This window comes from Sycon ciliatum, chromosome 2 (genome assembly GCF_964019385.1).
Source record: "Sycon ciliatum chromosome 2, ocSycCili1.1, whole genome shotgun sequence".
Lineage (NCBI taxonomy): Eukaryota > Metazoa > Porifera > Calcarea > Leucosolenida > Sycettidae > Sycon > Sycon ciliatum.
Genome location: NC_088644.1, coordinates 44,412,681 through 44,438,709, shown reverse-complemented (window position 1 = coordinate 44,438,709; position 26,029 = coordinate 44,412,681). Strand labels below are relative to the sequence as shown.

The 26,029-nt window shown below is 47.0% G+C and overlaps 1 protein-coding gene across 1 annotated transcript in view; it reads left to right on the top strand.

Moving 5' to 3' along the window:
* The window catches only part of LOC135810613 (leucine-rich repeat-containing protein 3C-like), a 47,706-nt gene that overhangs the window by 14,899 nt on the left and 6,778 nt on the right, over positions 1-26,029 (top strand). Inside the window, exon 4 of the mRNA XM_065324105.1 lies at positions 23,369-23,440. Within this exon, the coding sequence (XP_065180177.1) occupies positions 23,369-23,440 (72 nt within the window). The remainder of the gene's footprint in view (positions 1-23,368; positions 23,441-26,029) is intronic.

Below are 26,029 nucleotides of genomic sequence, written 5' to 3'. Positions count from 1 at the left end.
CACCTCGTGAACACCAGATAGCAGCGTGAGTCAGTGTCGCTCCTGGACGGTGAGAATAGGCGGAATAGCGCGAGCTCCGGTGTGGGGAGCAAACCCTTTCTTAATAATAATAATAATCCTATTATTCATCCTATTCATAGCTATATTAATAATAATAATAATAATAATAATAATAATAATAATAATAATAATAATAATAATAATAATAATAAACACAGCTCGCATCTTCCCTGAACCTGTTAGACAGGAGCAGAGTCGACGCATCTGTCAACAGTGTCAAGCCAAGTTAGTCTATCTCCTGCAGCTTGGAGAGCGCTCTCCACGGAGAGATCCGCTGCCTTCAAGTCGTGCCGAATCGTATCTATCCACCGCAATGGCGGCCGGCCACGGTTTTTTTATGTCGTTTGTGTTGATTGATAGCTCCAGTGCTTGGAACGAGGCGGATTCTGGACCCTCTCGCACCACATGGCCAAACCACAGCAGCCTGCGTCGCATGTGGCACCTACTGGAGATTGTTTTGTTTCTGTGTATAAGTTGTTATTGGTGATGCGTTGCGGGTAGACAATCTGCAGCAGTACGCGTAGCTTCCTCCGTTGCCATATGTCCAATTTGGATCGGCATTATGAGGCAGTTAAACATACACAGTTGGGATTGAAAGGAATGTCGTCTCCAAGAAATCGAACCAAACGCCCTGTTTGTTTTTGAGATTCTCATGTCCACGTCTTCTGCAGAGCCCAATAGAGAACCCAGGAGTTTGATTGATCTCCATTCGTTGCTGTTTCTTGTAACATCAACATATTCAGTTTTCTGTGTATTGAGCTTAAGGTTGTCTTCGTTAAATATAGGTTCACATTCAGCAACAAGAGCCTTCGCCTCATCGTCATTTCGGTTGTGCAGAGTAGTATCGTCAGCGTACTGCGTTGTTGGGGCAGGCATAGGATTAGATTATACAGCAGCTTTATTCTGCCAATACTTTTTTATAACTGCGGAACATGGAGCCTGACAGAGACTCAAGAAAAGAATCTTGACTCGTTCCACCGCCAGCAGTTACGAGCAGTCATAGGGGTCAAATATCCCCGTATAATACGCAATGAAGCACTGTACAAGCGCACTGGCTCCAAGCCACTCACCAGAATCATCCAGTCTGCTAGGTGGAGAATGCTTGGCCGCATGCTTCGACTAGACACCTCATCCCCGGTCCAGCAGGCTATGTCAGCATACTTTCAGCCAGGAAGCTCAGGGTTCCGAGGCCGCGCGAGAACAACCCTCCCGCGATCCATCAACAACGACCTGAAAAATTCCAGATCCACAAACTCCCTCACATCCCACGAGGATCTAGTTGCACTGAGGCAGCTCGCCCAGGATCGTCGAAAGTGGAAGGAACTAATGTGTGCTGTATGTAGTGGCTGAAGTTATACAATTACACTAGATACTCTTAACTCTTAACAATAATAACGGATACAATTTCACTAGATATTTTAACACACTAGATGCTCTAGATACTAGATACTCTAGATACTCTAACAATTTATCAACCATTATGATAATTACCACATCAAATGCTGCGGAGACCTATCCAGAATCGGCAATATGCTGGCCCTGGCCTGGTGATCTGCAACTACAATCAGCTTCTACTTTGCAACATTAACGGATTAGTCCCCTTTTGTCGATTGATGGATCAATCGCTAGATTCGGCTCTGTTTTTCTTTCCTTTTTTTCTTGTTTTGAATTGTATGTTGAACTCATTGGATTTCTTTGTATTCTGTATCTCGTTGTCGTTATATTATTTTCCTCTAGCCCTCTCGCTTAGGATGAACTTTCTTTTTTATGGCAGCTTAAGCGAAGGCTATATACCTGCTTTATGCAGGTTGATGCCAACGCGAACAAGCAAAATAATAATAATAATAAGGACAAGAAGAGGCCAATGTAGCAAGGTGCATCTCAATTTGAACACTCTCACCACCAGCAATACAAAAATCGACCCACGGCGATCGTTATCATAAATAATTTGCAACACACTAAAATGTTTTCAGATCATTACAAATTGGGGATCAACGTCGTTTGAAGTGGGCTTTCGAGCAAAAGCATCGCATTCACTCCTTGGTGAAGAATCGTTGGATGACAAAGCTCAAAGGGTTGGTTCACATATCGCCCGTACGCGCCGGGAGTCAACGGGAGTGGTCCTCTTGCAACTTATCCCGGCGCATTGCGATTATGTGAACCAGTGTTGTCGTAACAAAATCATACAGTGAAATATTGCAAGGGACCGCCGGCAAAGTCGGACAGTGGCTAACTCTTGCGATCTGCCCCGGCGCCGAACCCGTACAATTTTGATCAAAAGTGGTTTGTGAACCGTTCACGCTTTTTTTAGTGTTTATTTAAATTCGGATAGCTCAACAGTACAGAAGTTCAACTACAAAGAGAACCGAATAGAAGGCTCCGAGAACGGGAAGCCAAAAAAACAAAACAAAAACAGCAACATCAATTTACTTATTATGCACATTGCTTGAAAGCAAATCACAACAATGAGTTAAGCTGTCTTTTAGCCAAAATAAGCCAATTTGACGCGGAAATCTGCGATAGTAGTGCAGGACTTCAGGTCGTCTGGTACGCTGGTGATCGCCGGTGCCGGGAGGCAGACTTTGTCAAAATTTCAAACCAAGACTCCTCCTAAATTTTCCTAAATTGAAGCTAAAGATAAGGTCCGTTCGCCATTCTTGTAGCCGTTTCAAGGTGGCAAATTAATAAGGCCCATACCTCCAAACTCCAAAAATTAAATAACATGGAAAGTTTATATATATACACTTGGGAATTTGTCCCTTGGGTAGTGCTTATGTTGATTGTCCAAAACATTGGGGGGGGGGGGGACCGATATGTTTGGCGTCGCATGAGTTGTTTTTTGGAGAGGCGTCGATACATGAAATTTTACCATTTTCAATAAGAAAAAGCTGTTCTATTTCCTGTTGAAGTGTATCTTCCTCAGAGTTTTGAGTAAAATCTATGCAGGCCACAAATATGACACATACCCACCATTGATAATTGTATTATCCTACTTTACTTAGGATATTACAACAATTTGGTGCAATTTGCAATTGCAGAAATATAGTACAAATACGTATGTATTCTGCACCATGGTTCAAGAATGGAACATGTATTCAGTGAATAAGTCTGGGAACACATAGTTCACAGAATGAGATTCATTGTCTTGAATAGTATAAACTAGGATTTACCGCAATGATAACGGAGTGCAAAATAAAAATCACCGTGGCAATAGGCCGTCGAAGTCTGACGTCACAGCTTCTTGACAACGCGTAGTTACTTGGCCAAGTGGTGACAAACAAAAGTCGCGTCACCTGCACTTGTCGTGTATCCAGTGGAAGCAGCATGCAGTGAACACAGCTACAGCATCATTTTGACTGAGAATCGCGCGAGCGAGACTATTTCAAAAAACTGTGACTTGTCGCCGAGTTTGTAGTTTTCGCTTTGTAGAGCAGAAGAGCTGATTTTTTGCTTGGCCACTGCTGTGCCTGTACTCTCGTTCGTCTTTACATGTAGTCGCTCGCCAAGAAGCAATGATGGGTGTCTCTGTTATTTCTATCGCAGCGATCGCTGATTTCTTTTAGTTCTGAGACCAACCAACTCAGGGCTGAGCTCGTTTCTTTGTCCAGCTGCAAGCGAAAGTCAGAACTCCTATCTCTAAGGTGCTGGTGAACACTCAGCAGGAAAACACTGCACGAGTGCTTGAGAGCGAACTTTTGAACAGCGTGCGTTCGCGGCGTTACACCTTTGCTGTTGAAAAAAAGCGTACACTGTTTTTGCCGCCTTCGGTTTCGTGCCCGTGCGGCCGCGCGGCTCAGCTAGCCAGCTCAACATTTTTTGTTATAAGGCAGTTTTTGAAGCAATATGGTTAGCATTATACGACCATCTTGGATGCATTGTCCGCTGGACCCTAGTTACGACGCTCACAACTTTGCCATCATGTTTTGTTTGTCCCTCTTGTTGTTATTAACTCATATGGAGAGCCAAGGTTTAATTTATACAAAAGAGAAAGACCAAGGAACTACAAGTTACGCTATACTGTCCACTAACACCACCAGTTACTAAACAATCAGCTCATGCGACAACATTGCACGACACTGACCGACGGTACTGACGCTCTACAACTAACAGGCTAACAGGAATGAGCAACAGAAGAAGAGAGCATACCTGCAGAGGGAAATACATGTGGAGAGAGGTGCATTCACGCCCTTGGTTTTTGCTACCAATGGTATGTGCAGCCAGGAGTGTTCACGTGCCCTGAAGAATTAGGTTGGCTTAATTATCAACAAGCATCCTGATTTACATTATTCAAGCATTATGGCAAGATTGAGGTGCTTTATCTCTTTCTTGCTATTAAAATGGTTTGTAACGTGCTTTCGTGGATGCAGGGCTTCCTATTTGCGTCGCCAAGCACGCTCCTCATTTCTCGATCAATGCTGCTTGCATGATTTGTAGGCTGGGTGCATCAATAATAGTGTGTACTGCGTCGTTTGCAGGCATGCTTGGTAAAATATTATTTTTTCCTTGTTAATAATAATGACCTACTTCTTGCGTAGGGATGAATAATTATCCGATCAACGATGGGAATTAACCGTATTGCGTGACTGATCCTTTCAATGTTCTAATCTTTCAAAGTGACGTTTCCTTTTCTACCTGGACTCTTCCTTGGTTTCCCTTTTCTCTCTAGTTCTTGTACCTTCTTGCTATTATTCACTTAAATGTGGGTCTTTGAATAAAACAAGTAACAGGCTAACAGCTCCAGCACATATCGGATGCACACTCCAACAGCCTTCCAACTTGGAAGGTTCTAGGTTATGGAAATAACATAAGGAGGTGAAGGTGAGCGGAACCAAGATAAGCACGAGCTGAAAGTCTCAGCTGTGAAGGACGTTGGCGGATGTTCATGCATGTCGATGACGATACTGGCAAGACCATTGGACAATACGGTCAAACCACGATTCCAGAACGCGAAACAACATTCCACACAACTTGTGTTATCGCATGAGCTGATTGTTTAGTAACTGGTGGTGTTAGTGGACAGCATAGCGTAACTTGTAGTTCCTTTGTCTTTCCCTCTTGTTGTTGGTCAGTAATTTGCTGTGTCGTACTTTCGCAAGTTTATTCTCCTTGTAGTATGACCACATTTGTTGTTACTTTGCTTATTTTCCCCAGTGCTCTCTACCCACTACTGATGCTCTCTCACATGTCACTACTGATGTTCTCTCACAATCACATGTCACTACTGATGCTCTCTCACATGTCACTACTGGTTCTCCGTGGCAACGCGCGGCCGGATGGGGCTGTACTCCGAGTGCCTGGGTTGACTGGGCGCGGGAGTCGACTGTTGTTGGTGTTGCGGAGCTGTTGCAAACACCGGCTGAGCGTATCCCGATCGGGATTGTTCGTGGGCGTGGATGGCACCCACTGTAACAGATTCACTGTTACTACTAACACTAGGAATAGGATACACTTATCACCTGCTATTATCACGCTGCTGCTGTTAGGTGTTATGTCCATCATTGCTTGTTCATGTATATAAGAATGCATTATGGCAAGGATCATTGCTTATTCCAAGAATGACTACTGAAGTTAGTTGGACTGTTACACTGGTAGCAAGAGGATGGTTGTTCTTTTCGTCGTGTTCGGGCTATGCGCAGTGGCCGCATTAGTCGCCTACGGTATATTCGAGATTCAGAAGCGTCTGAATCACCTTATCGCACTCGGTCAGTGCGATGGATCAGATCAAACGCCAAGACGTGCTCAAGCTCCCAGCGGAGAGAGGCCACGCATGCGCCATGTTAAGTCTCCGCCTGTGTTTCGTGGAGATACAAGAGAGTTCAAGGAGTGGGCCTTCGCCATCGAACTCGCCATGAAGTCCCTGCAGCTGGACAACGCGGAGGAGCGCTTGAGCTACGCGGCGAGTTTTCTGGAGGGCAACGCTCGTCTTTGGTTTATCGCCTCTCAGGAGGCAAACACGCTGTTTTCCGACTGGCCAGACCTGAAGAGCAAGCTGGGAGACGTGTACGGCCCGGTTTATGACAGGGAACAGGCGCGCATCGACTTATTCGCTCTTCACCAAGATGAGACTCTTGACGAATACATCAACAAATTTTCGCGGCTGAGCTTACAAGTTCCCGAGCTTGATGACCACTCCAGAGCTATCTTGTTCACGCGTGGGCTGGCTCAGGGCCTAAGCGGTGAGGTACTTAGGGAGCATCCGCAACATTTGGCCCAAGCCATACGAGCTGCGGTCTCAGCAGACCAGTCGATGCGGCTAGCCCAAGCAAGCTACGCCAAGGCAGTGCGCGCACCAGGGCATCAGAGGCGCCAGCCTGGACCCTGGTCAAGCCAACCAACACCATCCGGTGGGAGAGAAACCAGGGAGCCAGAGGGTCGTTCAAGGCTGTGTTTCACCTGCAGGAAACCCGGCCATATTGCCAGATTCTGTCCAGAAGGAGGGAGGAACGCCACAAGCAAGCCTTCTTTAAACGATGGACGCCAGTAAGGAAGGGAGTGCGACTACTGGCGAACACGAGAGCACCCAGGAATAGGCCACGAATCAAAGTTCAGAACAAATTCAGCCCCTTAGCAAATGAGGAACCACGCCTCGAGGAGACCGAAATTCAAGCCTCGCCTGTCAAGCATTCGTCACCTGATACTGTTGGCCGGCCTAATGAAGTAACCGCCAGCACAGGGAGCATTTCCGCCGACAACGAACACGACCTAATGCGCGTCCAGGGCAAGATAAATGGACGTCGCGTTATCATGCTACTGGATTCTGGGTCAATCCACGACTTCATTTCAACTGACTTTGTCAAGAAGCACAACATCTCCACAACAACCGGTAGCGACGTCCTGAACGTCACACTTGCTGATGGATCGGTCCGCTCACAGCCTATTACGAAAACGGACAGCTTAAAGACCGTAGTCGGCGACTTTAGCGAGCACCAACAGTTCCTAGTATTCCCTATGACGCGGTATGACGTGATCCTCGGCAAACCATGGCTGACCCGGACGAACCCACAGATCAATTTTCGTACCAATGAAATCAAGCTGGAGGGTGGATCCATCATCTGTCAACCGAGTGAAAGTGATGGCACGGACAAATCCAACCCACCGATCAAGACGTTCCTCATCTCAGGGAAGCAGGCTAGGCATGCAATGAGAGGTGGCGCAGAAGGAATCCTAGCGTATGTGACAGCAGATCCGGACGAGCCACAGACGGTGGATAGTCCGGGTAGGGAGGATCAGAAGGATGTCAAGGACCTGCTGAAGGAGTTCGGGGACGTCTTTCCCGATGACCTTCCAAACAAGCTGCCACCCAGAAGAGGCGCAGATCACGAGATAAAAACGGAAAAAGGAGCTAAACCGCCATCTCGTACAGAATATCGTTTACCAAAACCAGAGATGGATGAGCTTCAAGCTCAGCTCACCGAGCTGCTCCGTAGAGGATTCATCCAGCCCAGCAAATCCCCATACGGAGCCCCTGTGTTCTTCGTTAAGAAAGCGGATGGAACACTTCGAATGGTATGCGACTGGCGTGAGCTAAACCGCATAACCATTAAGAACAAGGCATGCCTACCGAATATTGACGACCTCTTTGATACCGTCCAAGGCAGTGCGTATTTCACCAAGCTAGATCTGAGGTCCGGTTACAATCAGATTCGAATAGAAGAAACAGATATTCCGAAGACAGCAATAAATACCCCATTCGGTCACTTTCAGTTCACAGTGATGGGTTTCGGCCTAACAAATGCCCCGGCAACATTCCAAACCTTGATGAACAGTGTCCTCCAGCCATACCTGCGTAAATTCGTTGTGGTGTTTCTAGACGATATCCTCATATTCAGCAAATCATGGGAGGAGCACCTCGATCATGTCAGAACCATCTTAAACGCCCTCAGGAGGAATGAGCTATATTGCAAACCGTCTAAATGTGAATTCGGCCGGACAGACGTTCTGTTTCTTGGGCACCGGATAGACGGCCAATGCATTTCTCCAGATCCAGAGAAGATCAAGGCCGTGCATAACTGGCCTGTCCCGACGACGATCACGCACGTAAGACAGTTTCTGGGATTCGCTAATTACTTTCGAAGGTTCATTAACCATCGGCCATCTCCAAACCCCTGGAGGAACTGACAGGGAAACATGTGCGCTTCGAGTGGAATCAGACTCGACAGGAGGCATTTGAGCGATTGAAGTCTGCTCTGCTGGATGCACCAGTGTTGCGACTAGCAAACGTCAGTCAGGATTTCCGCGTTGAGACTGACGCAAGTGACTTTGCTGTGGCAGGAGTCTTAACGCAGCAAGCAGAGGACCAGTCCTGGCATCCTGTGGCTTACGTGAGCCGAAAGCTGTCTTCTGCCGAACGGAATTACACGGCCGCCGAGCGAGAAACTTTGGCTGTAGTGTACGCCCTGCAGTGCTGGCGAGTCTACCTATTTCGCCACTTTCAACTCTACACCGACAACATGGGAGTTGTCTACCTCAGGACCAAACCAAACTTAACCAAGAGAGAGGCTCGATGGATTAAATTCCTGGCCGACTATGACTACACGGTACATCACAAGCCAGGGAAGTGTAACATAGCAGACCCGTTGTCACGTCGACCAGACTTGGAACTGAATGGAATCGAGTTCTCTCTGGATGTGAATCAAGGAATTGCGAATCAGATCTCAGCAGGGTATGATAGTGACCCAGAGCTTTCGCCAGTAATCAAGCGCTTGATGGCTTGCAGCGAAGACGCCATGCATGAGCGATACGTCTGGAACAGTGTGGACCGGAGGCTGTACCTAGTAACATCGGGCGATGCTCGCCTCTGCATTCCTCGCGGTCCGGTACGGCTGCAACTGCTCAAACAGAATCATGATTGCCTGACGGCCGGCCATCCGGGGAGAGACAGGACCTACCTGAAGCTGAGCAGATACTTCTATTGGCCAGGCATGAGAAGTACTGTGAAGGACTTCGTTAAATCTTGCGACCGGTGCCAACGCGTAAAGGGTAGCCAGACCAAGGCAGGACTGTTGCAGTCCCTTCCAGTCCCCGAACAGCCCTGGACAGACATCAGCATGGATTTCATCATGGCACTGCCGCTGACCTGCCGAGGACATAGCGCCATTCTAACCTTTGTGGACCGTCTGACGAAGTATGTGCACCTGATCCCGACGACTGTTCATGTTGACTCTAAGGAGGCAGCCCGATTGTACGTGGATCATGTGTTTGCTGCCCATGGCTTGAGCAAAACGATAGTTTGTGATCGAGATCCGCGATTCACGTCGGCGTTCTTCAAGGAGGTTTTCAGTATTCTTGGCGTGGAGCTAAAAATGAGCACGGCCAACCACCCGCAGACCGATGGCATGACTGAGCGTGTGAACCGTGTCATTGAGGATACGCTAAGAGCTTTCGTCAACCATAGGCAAAACAATTGGGATGAACTCCTATCGCTATGTGAGTTTGCAATCAACAATGCCGATCAAGCGTCAACAGGTAACACGCCATTTTTCCTCAACCATGGATGCCATCCAGTTACTCCCTCGAGCTTATTGACGAAGCAGAAAGCTGGAGCTGGCATGGACACGAATGGTCCGCTGTCATGGCTGGATGGCCGCGTAGAGGCACTACGTGAGGCACAGGATGCCATCGTGGCGGCGCAGGCCCGGCAATCATTGTATGCGGATTGAGGACGGGTGGAGGACGCCCTGAAGGAGGGGGATGAGGTGTTGGTCTTCAGGGACTTCCTGCTGACGCCCGAGGAACGAGACAGGCCTTCACACAAATTAAGGCTCAAGTGGTATGGGCCGTTCAAGGTGCAGAAGAAAGTGGCCCCGAATGCGTACAGATTAGCTCTTCCAAGAATCATTTGGGCCCATCCAGTGTTCAATATTGCTGCCCTCAAGCTGAACCATGGCAATGAGATACCGGGCCGTACTCAGCCGGCACCTCCACCCCTAACCGATGCGGATGGCCATACGCGGTACATTGTCGAAAAGGTGTTGTCGCACAAGAAGAGAAGACGGCGCACGCAGTACCTAGTGAAATGGAAGGGCTACCGAGATGCCACCTGGGAGCCGGAGGAATACTTGATGGATGAAGCAGGAAACGCTATTATTCCGCTGAAAACCTACCTGGACCGTTTTTCATAAATTGCTATTTAATTGGCAGCCACAGTTGTATTGCTAGTTCCTACGTGTTGCAATAGAAATGTAGCATTCTGCATGATTAGGATAGTGCTTCCCTGCCAGCCAGGCGTTATTTGCAGAGGACATGCACTGGATCTTGAGTTCATCAGTGTTGTTTTCGGCTACCATGCATTCCACATATCCATGCATGATCATTAGTTACCATAACTGTTCCTTCGAATTGGTACTGTTCTGACAGTTGAGAGGGGGAATGGTGTAACAGATTCACTGTTACTACTAACACTAGGAATAGGATACACTTATCACCTGCTATTATCACGCTGCTGCTGTTAGGTGTTATGTCCATCATTGCTTGTTCCTGTATATAAGAATGCATTATAGCAAGGATCATTGCTTATTCCAAGAATGACTACTGAAGTTAGTTGGACTGTTACACCCACCTTAATCGCCTTTTGGACGGCTGCATGCAACGACGTAGGTCGTGGAGATGCAAGTGCCAGACGCAGGTCTTTTGTTGCCTGGCCGTCGATGAACAAGTGGAGCAGCATTGAGTCCAGGAGCGGCCCACTCTGCCCGGGATAAGCCTGGCGTGCCAGACATCGCAGCTCCTGCGCGAACGCATACTGCGTTTCAGTGGCCAACTTCACTCTCCGTCGGAGCGTCGCCTCGTGCATAAGGGCCAGTTGCGGAGGTTCCCGTCTCGCGCGCAACGCTTCGACTGCCTCGCGATAGGTGATGTTGGGCGAGTTGGCGACGATGTCCGTCAACATCTCGTGTGGCACGCCAACCATGGCGCGTCGGCAACAGGCGCAAACATTGTTCATTGGTGTAGCCTGACAGGGTACATGCGTTATCAAAGTGGCTCATATAATTTACAAAATCTTGTCCAGGTTGACTGCCAAACGTGTCTGGGAGCAGGATCGGTTTGGGCAAGGAGGTGGTGGCGGCTTGAGCATGTGAGAACTTACTTGAACTGTCTCGTCCTGCTGAGACTGGCGACTGTGGTGGTGAGGGTAGTCGTTCGTCGCGTGGTGTGCTGCTTGCTGCTGCATATCTGTTGATATCATGAAAACTCATCTCTTCTCTCTTTATTATTATTATTATTATTTATTACAACATTCCAAGACTCGGCGGAAACACCGGCCAATGTTACGAGAGTGGGTGATTGCCAACCACGGCGATAAATAGAAATAAGGGGAGGGAAAAAGAAAGAGTAGCAAAACGAACAGCAACAACAACACCGTAAAGAAAGATAATGTCAAATAAAAACAGTGAAAAACACAGAGACACAAAGGACATGTGGATAATGAGCTATGTATGTCGTAGTAAATAAGGGTGTCGTGCCTTCCAAGTAGGGGTCCGCGGATTATTCCCGGAATCATTTTTGGTATACTATCGTTGAGAAAAATTTGGGAATTTTAGGGGAATTCTTTCGATCTTTTGCCAGATCCATTGACCTTCAGAAGAGTTTTGGGGGAATTTTGTCAATTTTGACCTGCCAGAGAACAAGCGCGCATCCATACGGACGCACGTACATGTACATGTACATGCAGCAACACCCGGACAGATCATGTAGATCTAGTACATGTAGCGTAGATCCTGCATGCAGTGATCACGTGCCTGACCGTCCATTTTGCATACTATAGAGCACGGTTCGTGCAGGGGTTATTTTTTGGGGGAGGGGGAATTATGGAGAATTTTTTCGATGTTTTGGGAGAATACTTTCGAAGTTCCGCGGGAAATGCCGGAAAGCATAATATCGAGTGCGTGGGAGCATATTCTGCGCACCCCTACTTAAAAAATTCAAAAATTTGAATCCGAACAAACGGCGAGGAGACAACAATTTGATAACCGCAATCAGTAATACAAGCTGGATCGACATTTGTGTACACTGTATTCATGTATTGTAAAACTGTGGAGACAATGTGCAATAAAACGATGAAAAATGTGAAGAAATTGTGTAGAGAGAGAAAGGGATTCAAACAAGTTTTCGTACAACACTCATCAGGAATCGTCGTTGTACTAAAGGACACTGAAACAAAAATTGAACTATTATAGAAAATCTAAGTTAGAGAAATAACACTAAGAGCAACAACAGTTTTGTTTTTTCACGGCTGAGCGTAGCGAAAGAGTGCAAAAAACGTATTTTTCACTCACAAATATTTTCGTGCATTTGCTCTTGTTCTGCGCAACTCCGTTGAACCTGCCATCGTGGTCTTTGTTTTTCCTCGTGGTAGTTGAAGTTGCCCGCCCACCCACCCTGGTTTCATGGGAGTCGTCCGCTGTTCTGCTTGACAATCTATGCCTATGTGTGTGGCTTATGATTATGACATACACCGGTTATTACATACCATTCCTTGCTATCTCTATTCTTGGGTCTGACTGGCAGCGGGGCAGGAATTAATGAAAATAGGAAGGTTTTTTGGCCGAAAGGCGTGTTTTTCCTCTAGCCCGGTTGAGCGGTCGCGGCTCGGAATGTAGGGAGTCATTGTTTTTCAGGCGCTCCCCTGCTGCCCAGTCACCCATGCTCACCACTGGCCATGCTGTTTCACTTGATTTCACGGCCTTTTCTCCCGCTTGCTGGCGGTTCTTTGATGGATTTAGATGTTTTTCGGCTATTTATCTATTCTGTGGCTGCGAGTGTGGTTTTTTGCTTCTACTCATTTCTGGAAAACCACCACGGTGGTGAGTGTGATTGCTCTGGTAGACCACTACCCCATGTACTGAACAGTCGCTTTGTGAGTGAAAAATGAAATTTACAAGTGTGAATTTTACAAGTGTGAATTTTAACAATCAAAGCGAGAAATGAACAAAGGAGAAAGGAAGGAAAGACAACGTGATAACACATAACAGCAGTACATTACACCTAGAACATTAAAGGCCAAGCTTGGCCGCACTAAACACGACACGTTACTTGAACAATTTCAACCCAATTATACTATCTTTCTGTACACACAAATTAGGCTTGTACAGACGCTGATAGATAGCTTCCAACACTTTTAACTGTAGTCCATAACCATGACGACCACGGCACAATACAGTGAACGAAGTGTCGGAATACGCACCGCAACAATCAGGACTAGCCAGCAGATGATTGTACACTGAAGACTTGCTACCACGAAACCTACGCACAACACTAACACTCTCACCGGCACTCTCACCATCACTCCCATCACTGCTCTCCGACTCACTGCTCCCTCCGCCGTCCGTTCCATCCTCCGCTTCCTCTGTACTCTCTCTGTCTCGTCCATCCCGCCTGACCGGGTCCATTGAACTCAAATCGGCCGTCCCCCTGCTATCACGTCCCTCCTTTCGCCCTCGTCCGTTGAGTGCGTAGCTTCTGTTGTAGTTGGTTGTTGATCGTCTTGGTCTTTCAATTATGGGCTTGGATGGTGGATTAGTTGTGGTTGCTGTAGATTGCGTTGTTGGTGTTGGTGTGGGAGTTACTGATATGCAAGGTGGGTCTTTTTGAGTCGGCATTTGTAGTGTTAATGCAGCTGTCAGTGTTGCTCGCGGTCTGCCACTGGCAAGCTCCACCGCCGCAAGAACCGATGGCGGAGGATCAGGAGGAGGCAGTGGGACCGGGACCGCAAGCGGCACCGCCTCAGCCAAAGCCGCCGGGGGCACCGACGAGGGAACCACCGACGGCCGGAGCAAAGGCGGCGACACAAGCCGACCCGATGAGCCACCGCGCCCATTCTCCTCCACCACCGCCACCAACGACGGCGGAGCAAGCACAGTCTGAGAGCCAGGATCCGCGGGTTGTGTAGGCAACGGCTGTGTGGTTAATGGTTGTTTTCTAGGTCGCCCTCGCTTCGGTCTTTGTTGTTGTGCGCAAGGTGGAAGTATGTGGGCAGTCTCCTCTTGAATTTAAAAGTCTAACAGCGTTCACATCAATACTCAACTTATTCTTTTGCTCACTGAGCAATACAATCTTTCCATTTTCTTTCTTCTGTTTTCTTTTTCAAATTAATCCTCCCCACCCAATATCCCTTTGGTGCGTCCATGGAGCTATGAAGCCGAGACCTCTGGTCGGCGGAGCTTAATGGGCCCCACCACCACACTCCATCATTCACCCCAGTGTCTGGAGATATGTGGATTTTGTAGAAAAAAAAAAAATGTGACGTGGTGTGTGTTGTTTGATGCGTGCGTTCAGGTGCTGAACAGTCCTACCAACATACCGACTAGCGCATTGTCGGCATTCAAAGTTGTACATAAGATGACTAAGGTGAAGGGCTGGTAGGACATCCTTCCGCACCGTAAACGCACGCATCGTCGTAAAAACTGGCACAAAGTGTACTGCATAGTATGTTCGACGAACAACGGACTTGACTGCACTACAAACTTTAGTCGACTCCTGTCCTTTCCAAGGCAAACATAAATAGACGGGACAACGAGCAGGACCAAACAAAGGAGCCTTAGTAGTTTGTTCGACTTTCAACAACTTCTGCAACAAAAACTCAGGGTACCCGTTCTTAACGAAAACTGACCGGAGAAAGTCAAGCTCTTCCTGCAGCTTACAGGACGAACAAATACGCTTCGCACTGTCTACAAGGTTACGCACTAAGTTTACTTTATATTGAGACGAACAATAAGAGTCATATACAATGTACTGACCAGTAAACGTCGGCTTACGATAAACGGTTGTCAGAACGTCACTACTCGTTTTTTCCACCAGCACATCCAGAAATGACAACTTGTTGGACTGTTCATGCTCACATGTGAAACGAAGGGCAGGGTGAATACCATTTAACACGTCCAGAAACTCGTTACTACGCTCCTCATTATTAAAATATGTGAATGAGTCGTCCACGAAACGTACATAAAGGTCAGGCCACAATGAATCATCAATCTTCGACTCACAGTAACCGACAAACACGTTTGCCAATACTGGACCAAGGGGCGAACCCATCGCGACACCATCGACTTGTTTGTACATGACATTGTTGAACGAAAACTCAACTCCAGTTGTGACCAGCAACAACAATCGTCTAAACGCACTTTCAGATATCCAAGGAGTGTCAATGTCATCATTACGGTACAAAACATCCATGCAGATGTCAACAGTTTCTTCAATCGGCACATTAGTAAATAAACGGACGACGTCAAACGAACACATGTGTGCGTTGGGTGGTACAGGCTTGTTGCGGAGCTTTTCGACGAAATCAAAACTGTCTTTTACAGTGCGCTTGCAATAGTGGTCCTGCACTGGTTGTAAGTAAATACACAGCCACTTGGAAATAGAATACTGAGGCGAGGCCGTCATAGAAAGGATGGGACGTACTGGACATGTGGGCTTGTGTATTTTTGGTAAGCCATATAGCCTAGGCCGGAGCGTGCCTGTCGGTTTTATGCGATCGAAATCATTGGAGAATATTTCTCCGTCGGCTTTCAGTTTCTTTAGGTAAGCTACTAGTTCTTTTTCTACTTTCTCTGTTCGATCAAAACTACATAGACAAGATGTCTGTCATCCTAAATGACACATCAAAGTTCCAGACCATCGGCCCGGTTGAAAGTTTTGATCGAACAGAGAAAGTAGAAAAAGAACTAGTAGCTTACCTAGTTTTGACAGTTTTGATTTCGTCGAAAAGCTCCGCAACAAGCCTGTACCATCCAACGCACACATGTGTTCGTTTGACGTCGTCCGTTTATTTACTAATGTGCAGATTGAAGAAACTGTTGACATCTGCATGGATGTTTTGTACCGTAATGATGACATTGACACTCCTTGGATATCTGAAAGTGCGTTTAGACGATTGTTGTTGCTGGTCACAACTGGAGTTGAGTTTTCGTTCAACAATGTCATGTACAAACAAGTCGATGGTGTCGCGATGGGTTCGCCCCTTGGTCCAGTATTGGCAAACGTGTTTGTCGGTTACTGTGAGTCGAAGATTGATGATTCATTGTGGCCTGACCTTTATGTACGTTTCGTGGACGACTCATTCACATATTTTAATAATGAGGAGCGTAGTAACGAGTTTCTGGACGTGTTAAATGGTATTCACCCTGCCCTTCGTTTTACATGTGAGCATGAACAGTCCAACAAGTTGTCATTTCTGGATGTGCTGGTGGAAAAAACGAGTAGTGACGTTCTGACAACCGTTTATCGTAAGCCGACGTTTACTGGTCAGTACATTGTATATGACTCGTATTGTTCGTCTCAATATAAAGAAAACTTAGTGCGTAACCTTGTAGACCGTGCGAAGCGTATTTGTTCGTCCTGTAAGCTGCAGGAAGAGCTTGACTTTCTCCGGTCAGTTTTCGTTAAGAACGGGTACCCTGAGTTTTTGTTGCAGAAGTTGTTGAAAGTCGAACAAACTACTAAGGCTCCTTTGTTTGGTCCTGCTCGTTGTCCCGTCTATTTATGTTTGCCTTGGAAAGGACAGGAGTCGACTAAAGTTTGTAGTGCAGTCAAGTCCGTTGTTCGTCGAACATACTATGCAGTACACTTTGTGCCAGTTTTTACGACGATGCGTGCGTTTACGGTGCGGAAGGATGTCCTACCAGCCCTTCACCTTAGTCATCTTATGTACAACTTTGAATGCCGACAATGTGCTAGTCGGTATGTTGGTAGGACTGTTCAGCACCTGAACGCACGCATCAAACAACACACACCACGTAACATACTTCCACCTTGCGCACAACAACAAAGACCGAAGCGAGGGCGACCTAGAAAACAACCATTAACCACACAGCCGTTGCCTACACAACCCGCGGATCCTGGCTCTCAGACTGTGCTTGCTCCGCCGTCGTTGGTGGCGGTGGTGGAGGAGAATGGGCGCGGTGGCTCATCGGGTCGGCTTGTGTCGCCGCCTTTGCTCCGGCCGTCGGTGGTTCCCTCGTCGGTGCCCCCGGCGGCTTTGGCTGAGGCGGTGCCGCTTGCGGTCCCGGTCCCACTGCCTCCTCCTGATCCTCCGCCATCGGTTCTTGCGGCGGTGGAGCTTGCCAGTGGCAGACCGCGAGCAACACTGACAGCTGCATTAACACTACAAATGCCGACTCAAAAAGACCCACCTTGCATATCAGTAACTCCCACACCAACACCAACAACGCAATCTACAGCAACCACAACTAATCCACCATCCAAGCCCATAATTGAAAGACCAAGACGATCAACAGCCAACTACAACAGAAGCTACGCACACAGCGGACGAGGGCGAAAGGAGGGACGTGATAGCAGGGGGACGGCCGAGTTGAGTTCAATGGACCCGGTCAGGCGGGATGGACGAGACAGAGAGAGTACAGAGGAAGCGGAGGATGGAACGGACGGCGGAGGGAGCAGTGAGTCGGAGAGCAGTGATGGGAGTGATGGTGAGAGTGCCGGTGAGAGTGTTAGTGTTGTGCGTAGGTTTCGTGGTAGCAAGTCTCCAGTGTACAATCATCTGCTGGCTAGTCCTGATTGTTGCGGTGCGTATTCCGACACTTCGTTCACTATATTGTGCCGTGGTCGTCATGGTTATGGACTACAGTTAAAAGTGTTGGAAGCTATCTATCAGCGTCTGTACAAGCCTAATTTGTGTGTACAGAAAGATAGTATAATTGGGTTGAAATTGTTCAAGTAACGTGTCGTGTTTAGTGCGGCCAAGCTTGGCCTTTAATGTTCTAGGTGTAATGTACTGCTGTTATGTGTTATCACGTTGTCTTTCCTTCCTTTCTCCTTTGTTCATTTCTCGCTTTGATTGTTAAAATTCACACTTGTAAAATTCACACTTGTAAATTTCATTGTTGTTGCTCTTAGTGTTATTTCTCTAACTTAGATTTTCTATAATAGTTCAATTTTTGTTTCAGTGTCCTTTAGTACAACGACGATTCCTGATGAGTGTTGTACGAAAACTTGTTTGAATCCCTTTCTCTCTCTACACAATTTCTTCACATTTTTCATCGTTTTATTGCACATTGTCTCCACAGTTTTACAATACATGAATACAGTGTACACAAATGTCGATCCAGCTTGTATTACTGATTGCGGTTATCAAATTTAAATCCTCCAAACAAATAATTCCAAAGCACAAAAAAATGTTGAGCTAGCTAGCTGAGCCGTGCGGCCGCACGGGCGCGAAACCGAACGCGGCAAAAACAGTGTACGCTTTTTCTTCAACAGCAAAAATGGAACGGCGCGTACGCACACTGTTCAAAAGTTCACGTGGCAGACTGTTCAAGTACATGTACAACCTAGTTACGTACACGTATATTGATGTAGTGCATGCAGTGATGCACGTACAGAAAACAAACAAAATGTCGACAGGCAGGCACCGCGCGATGTTGCAAAGACAGGCAAACACTGAAGCAATCAACAAGCAGGCACTCTAATTGTCATGCACATAAAATAGATTTTTGTTGTTGTTTTGTTTTGCTTTGCAGTTGTTGCCGCGGTCAGGCCAGTGAAATCATGTTCTGTGATTGCCCGTTTAAGAGGCTTAAGAAAAAAAAACATAAAAGAGCGAACAGCAAGAGACGACAGCCATCATTGAAGTTACTAGTACTAGTAGTTTCAGAAAGAAGACAGGTAAATCTACGACATCTCGGAGGTAGAATGGGTGACTTGCGTGGTCCAGAGTGTCAGGGCTTCTTCGGAGACGATCCACAGCTCAGGAGACGAGATCGAGAGCGTTTACCGCTGCCACCAATGTAGTATTCCCTTTCCTAATAGTAATACCAGACTATTCCCAGGTTTCATCAGACACTCAAACTGTTGATAGTAAAACTAAGGTTACTTGTCACAGAGGAGAGGAGAGAGAAAGGCATGAAACACGTGAGCATGCGCGCGGCTTACAAGGCAAGAGATTCGTCACGTGGACAGTAGCAGGAAATACTAAATACAAATGTAAGAAATAACAATCGTCAGTAATCATTGTCCTACACTACACAATCCCCCTCCTCTCACCATTCACGACCTCGTGAATAATAGGCAAGCAGGGCAAAAACAATTAAATTTATAATAATTACGGATGTACAATGACCTAACTACGAAACATAGTCATCAAATCTCGCAGGAGCAGTGCGGATCCGGCCTGATCGACGCACTAATACTGGGGTAGCAACAGAAGGAGGTAGTGGTGAGACGGCAACAGGCGGCGACAACGGAGGCGTACTCGGCACAGAGTCATCTTCATCATGTGGCAGAACAGGAACAAAGTCATTAGCTGACAAACTCACTGGGTCGGGGAGATCATGGACAGACGACGGTAAGGAAACTGGGCACGATGAAGTAACTGGCTTCAAGCGATTGAAGTGAACAGTACGTTCAACTCCATTCAGCAATAACGTGTATGATGTCGGACCATGAACACGCACAATAGTATTTCGACTTGGACCAGACCAGAAACGATGAAATTTACGGTGCTCGCCAGCACGGATAACTGGATCATGAAGATATACTTGCTGACCGACAACATAAGGCTCACCATGAACACGACGGTTATAGAACTGTTCTTGAGACGCATGAGCAAGATGAGCATTATGACGGGCTTCAACGTGAATATTCCGCAGAGAAGTGTCGAGACTACGGACATAGGTATGCATATCAGTGGAAGGTGGCGAAGGTAAATTGAACACAATATCAGCTGGTAACCGGACATCCGCACCATACAGAAGGCGCGCTGGACTGAAACCAGTGGACCTGTGCACTGCAGCACGATATGACAGCAAGACGAGAGGGAACGTTGCATCCCACTCCGTGCTGGTTGGAGTAATGTGGGCACGCAGCAGACCTAGAAGAGTGCGGTTGACGCGCTCCACCAGACCATCGCCAGAAGGATGATACCGCGTTGTTCGCGTCTTGCGGATACCAAGGAGACGGCAGATATCCGCAAATAGCCGGGATTCGAATTGGGCCCCTTGATCTGAATGAAGCTGGTCAGGTGCACCGAACCGACTGATCCACCCATTAACGACAGCTGCAGGGACCGAAATAGCAGTGATATCGCGCAAAGGGAACGCCTCGACCCATCGCGTAAAGTAATCTGCCATGACCAGGAGATACTTATGGCCCTATGACAAAGAATGTAGTCTACGAATTGCAATGCAAATGGTGCCGGGAAACGTATGTAGGGGAGACGGAACGCTCCTTGGAAACAAGAATTCGGGAGCACAATGGTGAGGCACGCCGTCGCACTCTCGATAAGCCATGGGGTGACCACGTGCGCGACAAACATTCTGGCGAGAGTATAGCTGCTGCGGATAGTGTGTTCTCGGCAGAGCAAGCAGAAAACTGCGAGAAGTTGTTGAAATCCGCAACTTGCGGCCGCAAGTAAACACTAATGCTGGCTGGGCACTACTGTGAATATATCGTATCTGGATATTAATATAATTATCATCAATCCCTTTTGCCACCTTTGTAGCTGACACACTTAGCGCAAACACAGCACGGCACAGTATATTTGCTGCTCCTTTGTAGAGTGCACATCATTGCAAACCTGATGAGGGCTATATGCCGAAACGTTGTTTTAACTACGAAAATGTGTTCGAACGTTGCAGTGTAAATAGAAGGGAGCGAGTCCGCTCCATCTGTAATTATTATTATTATTTGAACAAACGGCGAGGAGACAACAATTTGATAACCGCAATCAGTAATACAAGCTGGATCGACATTTGTGTACACTGTATTCATGTATTGTAAAACTGTGGAGACAATGTGCAATAAAACGATGAAAAATGTGAAGAAATTGTGTAGAGAAAGAAAGGGATTCAAACAAGTTTTCGTACAACACTCATCAGGAATCTTCGTTGTACCAAAGGACACTGATAACAAAATTGAACTATTATAGAAAATCTAAGTTAGAGAAATAACACTAAGAACAACAGCAGTGAAATTTACAAGTATGAAATTTAACAATGAAAGCGAGAGCAATAACGAATGTGTGTACTAACACTAAACTTGCAACTGAAAAGTGAACAAAGAAGAGAAAGAAAGAAGAAAGGACAAAGTGATAACAAATAACAGCAGTACATTACACCTAGAACATTACGGCCAAGCTTGGCCGCACCAAACATGACACTTTACTTGAACAATTTCAACCCAATTATACTATCTTTCTGTACACACTAATTAGGCTTATACAGACGCTGACAGATGGCTTCCAAAACCTTTAACTGCAGTCCATAACCATGACGACTACGGCACAATACAGTGAATGAAGAGTCGGAATACGAATTGCAACAATCAGGACTAGCCAACAGATGATTGTACACTGAAGACTTGCTACCACGAAACCTACGCACAACGCTAACATTCTCACCGGCACTCTCACGATCATTACAATCGTCGCTCTCCGACTCATTGCTCCCTTCACCGTCCGTCCCATCATCTGCTTCCTCTGCGCTCTCTCTGTTATCCCTGAGTTTTTGTTGCAGAAGTTGTTGAAAGTCGAACAAACTACTAAGGCTCCTTTGTTTGGTCCTGCTCGTTGTCCCGTCTAATTATGTTTGCCTTGGAAAGGACCGGAGTCGACTAAAGTTTGTTGTGCAGTCAAGTCCGTTGTTCGTCCAACATACTATGCAGTACACTTTGTGCCAGTTTTTACGACGATGCGTGCGTTTACGGTGCGGAAGGATGTCCTACCAGCCCTTCACCTTAGTCATCTTATTTACAACTTTGAATGCCGACAATGCGCTAGTCGGTATGTTGGTAGGACCGTTCAGCACCTGAACGCACGCATCAAACAACACACACCACGTCACATACTTCCACCTTGCGCACAACAACAAAGACCGAAGCGAGGGCGACCTAGAAAACAACCGTTACCTACACAACTTGCGGATCCTGGCTCGCAGACTGTGCTTGCTCCGCCGTCGCTGGTGGTGGTGGTGGAGGAGGGTGGGCGTGGTGGCTCATCGGGCCGGTTTTGTGTCGCCGCCTTTGCTCCTGCCGTCGGTGGTTCCTTCGTCAGTGCCCCCGGCCGCTTTGGCTGGGGTGGTGCCGCTTGCGGTCCCGGTCCCACTGCCTCCTCCTGATCCTCCGCCGTCGGTTCTTGCGGCGGTGGAGCTTGCCAGTGACAGACCGCAAGCAACACCGGCAGGGGCATTGACACTACAATTGCCAACCCAAAAAGACTCACCTTGAGTATTAGCAGCTCCCACACCATCACCAACAATGCAATCTACAGCAACCACAAATAATCCACCATCCAAGCCCATTATTGAAAGACCAAGACGATCAACAGCCAACTACAACAGAAACTATGCACTCAACGGACAAGGGCGTAAGGAGGGACGTGATAGCAGGGGGACGGCCGAGTCCCGTTCAATGGACCATGATGTACCAGCCTGCTATGTCGGATACCGCCAACCATGCATCGACTAGGCGTCAGGCGCGAACTGATGGTGGTGGTGGTGAGAAGGAGAGCCCTGTGCTAGAACTTTGCAGCCTAGAGAGCGTGTGTGGGCAGGCGTGTGTTTACCGCCATATTGCCAGGTGTGTCTTTACCACCATATTTATTATTATCTGCTTCACTGATTGAAGGGAACAGTTGTAGACGCTGCGTGTAAAGGGAGGCTGGGCCCCTGACGCCTGGACAACATGTGCGGGTGCACAAAAGTTTTTTGTCAGGCAAACCCTCACTAGCTTGTGAGGTTAATACTTCTGTCGAACGGGTCCTTTGTTTCCAGGTCCTGAAGTCCTCAGAAGTCGACGGGATACGTTTTCAAACCAAGAGTTAGTTGTCGCTGTTATGATTTCGAACACAGTCCACGAACAATGAACGTCGCGATACGAGCATTTCTCAAAGCCAAACGGGAAGGCTCGGCACACGCAAACAAAGCACGGGTAGCCTAGCAGGCTGTGACGAGAAGTTTGGGAAATGTTGGCTTGATGTAGTTTTAGTTCGTAGCTTGTTCGTGAATACTTTGGCGTGGCTCGCTTGTAGACAGACCCCTAAATTTATCAAGGGATATTTCGACAATTTTCAAAGAGAAGGCCAGTTTATGGGGTTCCCTTGAGAAACGTTTTCAAAGGTTCTGCACAGTCAATCTACACCTCAAAAGAAAGTCACCTGCACAATTTGGCATTAACCGGAGACATCATTTTCACGCAACGTCTGGTTTCCTCGGACATGCTCCCTTAAATCTACACGATAAGGATGATTTATAGGACACCGCACACATTTCCTATAACCCGTTACCGCCTGATATGTTAGCGGCCATCACTGTACACAAGAATTCTCCTGGATGTAATTTTCTCGTCTCTTTTTTAGATATCTGAACTCGAATCAACTTGCAAGCCTTCCTCCCAATGTATTTGCCAACCTAACACTCCTTCAGAATCTGTAAGTTAAACTATTCTGTAAATCTCGGCCCCGTCATCTCTGCAAAAACAGAGTAAAAAAAGAATGTTTCTATGTTTATTTTGCAACCGATGCACCAGTTCAACTCACCTTATCTTGTTTACCTGGCTGATTGAATTATGTGCATATTATGCGGACAAGCTCTTAATGTGTATGTACTGTCCCTCAAAGATACCTCCTTCATGACAAGCCGTAAAATTGTACTGTTGCGGATTTGTTTTAGAATACTTTTTCGCATTGTGCGGTACGGTTTAGATCGCAGAATTGAGATGTTTCCGGTTTGATTTCTATAGACCTTAGTCGGTGTCACATTATCGTTCTAATGTATGGGTGTGCTGCTAATGACCCGGGGACAGGGTAGATTGCATTGGTTTAATGGACTCGGTTGTGGTTTAAAGAGATTGCTGGGATCATTAACAGAGGGCTATGAGAAAGAGCAAAATGACAAGTGTGAGAGTGTAGAAGGTCTGAGGAGATGGCGCCGGCAGGAGTGCCTACACAGAGAGTAGAAGATGCGTGAAGTGAGGTCCTGCAGCCTGGAGAAACGACACAGCAGATATGCCGTCGTATGGAGACTCGCCGACCTCGTAATGAAAAGATGCTTGGACAGCAAGTGGTAGGTGAACAGGCACCCAGTTGCCAGGAGAAAAGACTTGATCATGCCTGAACTTGTTCAGTGTGCAGTGACTGCAGTCTGAAGGCTTAGGGCTGTCATCACGTGACCCACCATGGCTGGCCCTATCCCGTACATGTCCCCTGCCATGTCGGCAGAGGCAGCAAAATAGAGCTTTCAAATGGAGAATCACAAAGTAACACAACTTTCTTTTCGAGCTCCAGTTTTTTTACATCGTCTCGGACATCCCAGCCGGCATTAGGCCGGACTTGTGGCAGGCAGGTAGCAGTGGTTTCAGTGTAGTGTAGTTTAGTTGTAGCTTAGGTAGCCAAGTTGCGACAAGGAGAAATTGTTATAACGTACGCACGCAAGATTCTTTCCATGCAACTCGCGTATGCCACAGCAGGAAACACCATCTGGTTTGTTCTAGGATAATTTAGAAGTGAACATGTTAAATGCAATCATGGAGAGATAAGCAGCAGAGCCACGTCAGTGCTGTCGTGGCACTAATGGCGCTATGACACGACAGTATGCCTCGTCAGCTCGTACCAAAGTAAGACACACGTCAGCCATGCAGACGTAATGCAGAATAAGACTGATTCATAATGAGGTAAGACATTGTCACTCTTCGTCATGCATGCATCAAAGGAACGTAGAATGAAACACGTAGCGGAATGTAGATCGTAGATCGTACCACAAAATAATATTAATAATAGATCAATCTATAACAAAAGCTGTGCGCCATAGGCGAGATCTCCAGCGCGAAGCTATCAAAAGTACAAACTGCGGTAGCTTCAACGGCGTCAAAGTTAATGGGATCTGTATGGCCCGGCATGAGGGTACGCAGCTGGTGATGTATATGGACCTTGGGCATCTGGCTGACTATACTGCGTAGACAACTGACTCTGTGCAGTTGCTGGTGCACTTTGCTGATGTACATACAGTGGGTAGAAAGTAGTTGCAGGATTCTGGCTGCTGGCTGTAGGTCTGGTTGATCTCTTGCACTCACTACTCTGACCTGTCCAGGCTGGCTAGGCACTTTCTGCTGGACTGTGTACCTACTTGGCTGCACTTGAGAAGGCACAAAAACATCGATTTTCAGCGATTTCAGTGCGAAAAATGCATATTCGGCCAAAATTATTATTATTATTATTCTCAATTCATGGATGACATGGTGTCAACCAATATTATGAATGAGGGCTACCAGCCATGGAATAAAAGAACAAGAAGAGGCAAAAATGCACACCCAAAATATGGTAAGTTAAATGAAAATGAAATAAAAAGTAAATCAATTCAAAAACAAAATCAATTATAAAAATCAATCCAAAACCCAAATGAATAGACCAATCCCGAAAAGATTGTCTGGGTTCGAAAGGGGGCATGTCAACTGAGAGTACACTGTACAACACATACATGGCACTACCTGATCAGCATGCGGCACAGGACGTGTTTGATAGTTCGCGTGTGAATGCGAGGGTAAGTACACGGTTTTCTCCTTAGTTGCATGCAAGAGGGACGATGCGACAGAAAGCAAAGCCCTTTGTAGTTTTCTCTCTCGCACTGGTAATGGTCTGCTGTTGGAGTGGAAATGCTAAGACATAATCCTTGTTTCGCTCTTCTGTGTAGTGTGATGAGGTCAACGAACATGTAGAGCTCGCTTTGATGAAGTAGGCAAGGCTGTGAGCGCTGTGGCTCAAAGCGATAGGCCCTAAATCTTACGAGATATTTCGAGTGCTAGTGTTTGTTGCGAGCGCTTCGTCTTCGATGAGTCCTGCCTCTTTCCTGGCAGCTGCCCTCCTATAGGATCAACCACGAAGTGACTGTACTCATCTCCAGCCGATCAATGTTAGATGCACAAGAAGATATCGTTTTCGCCAAGCCAGTGCCCCGCCAAAGACCATCGCCGTGTCACACCGTCGGAACGAGTTCATGATGAGAAACATCATTCGCGCGAGCGT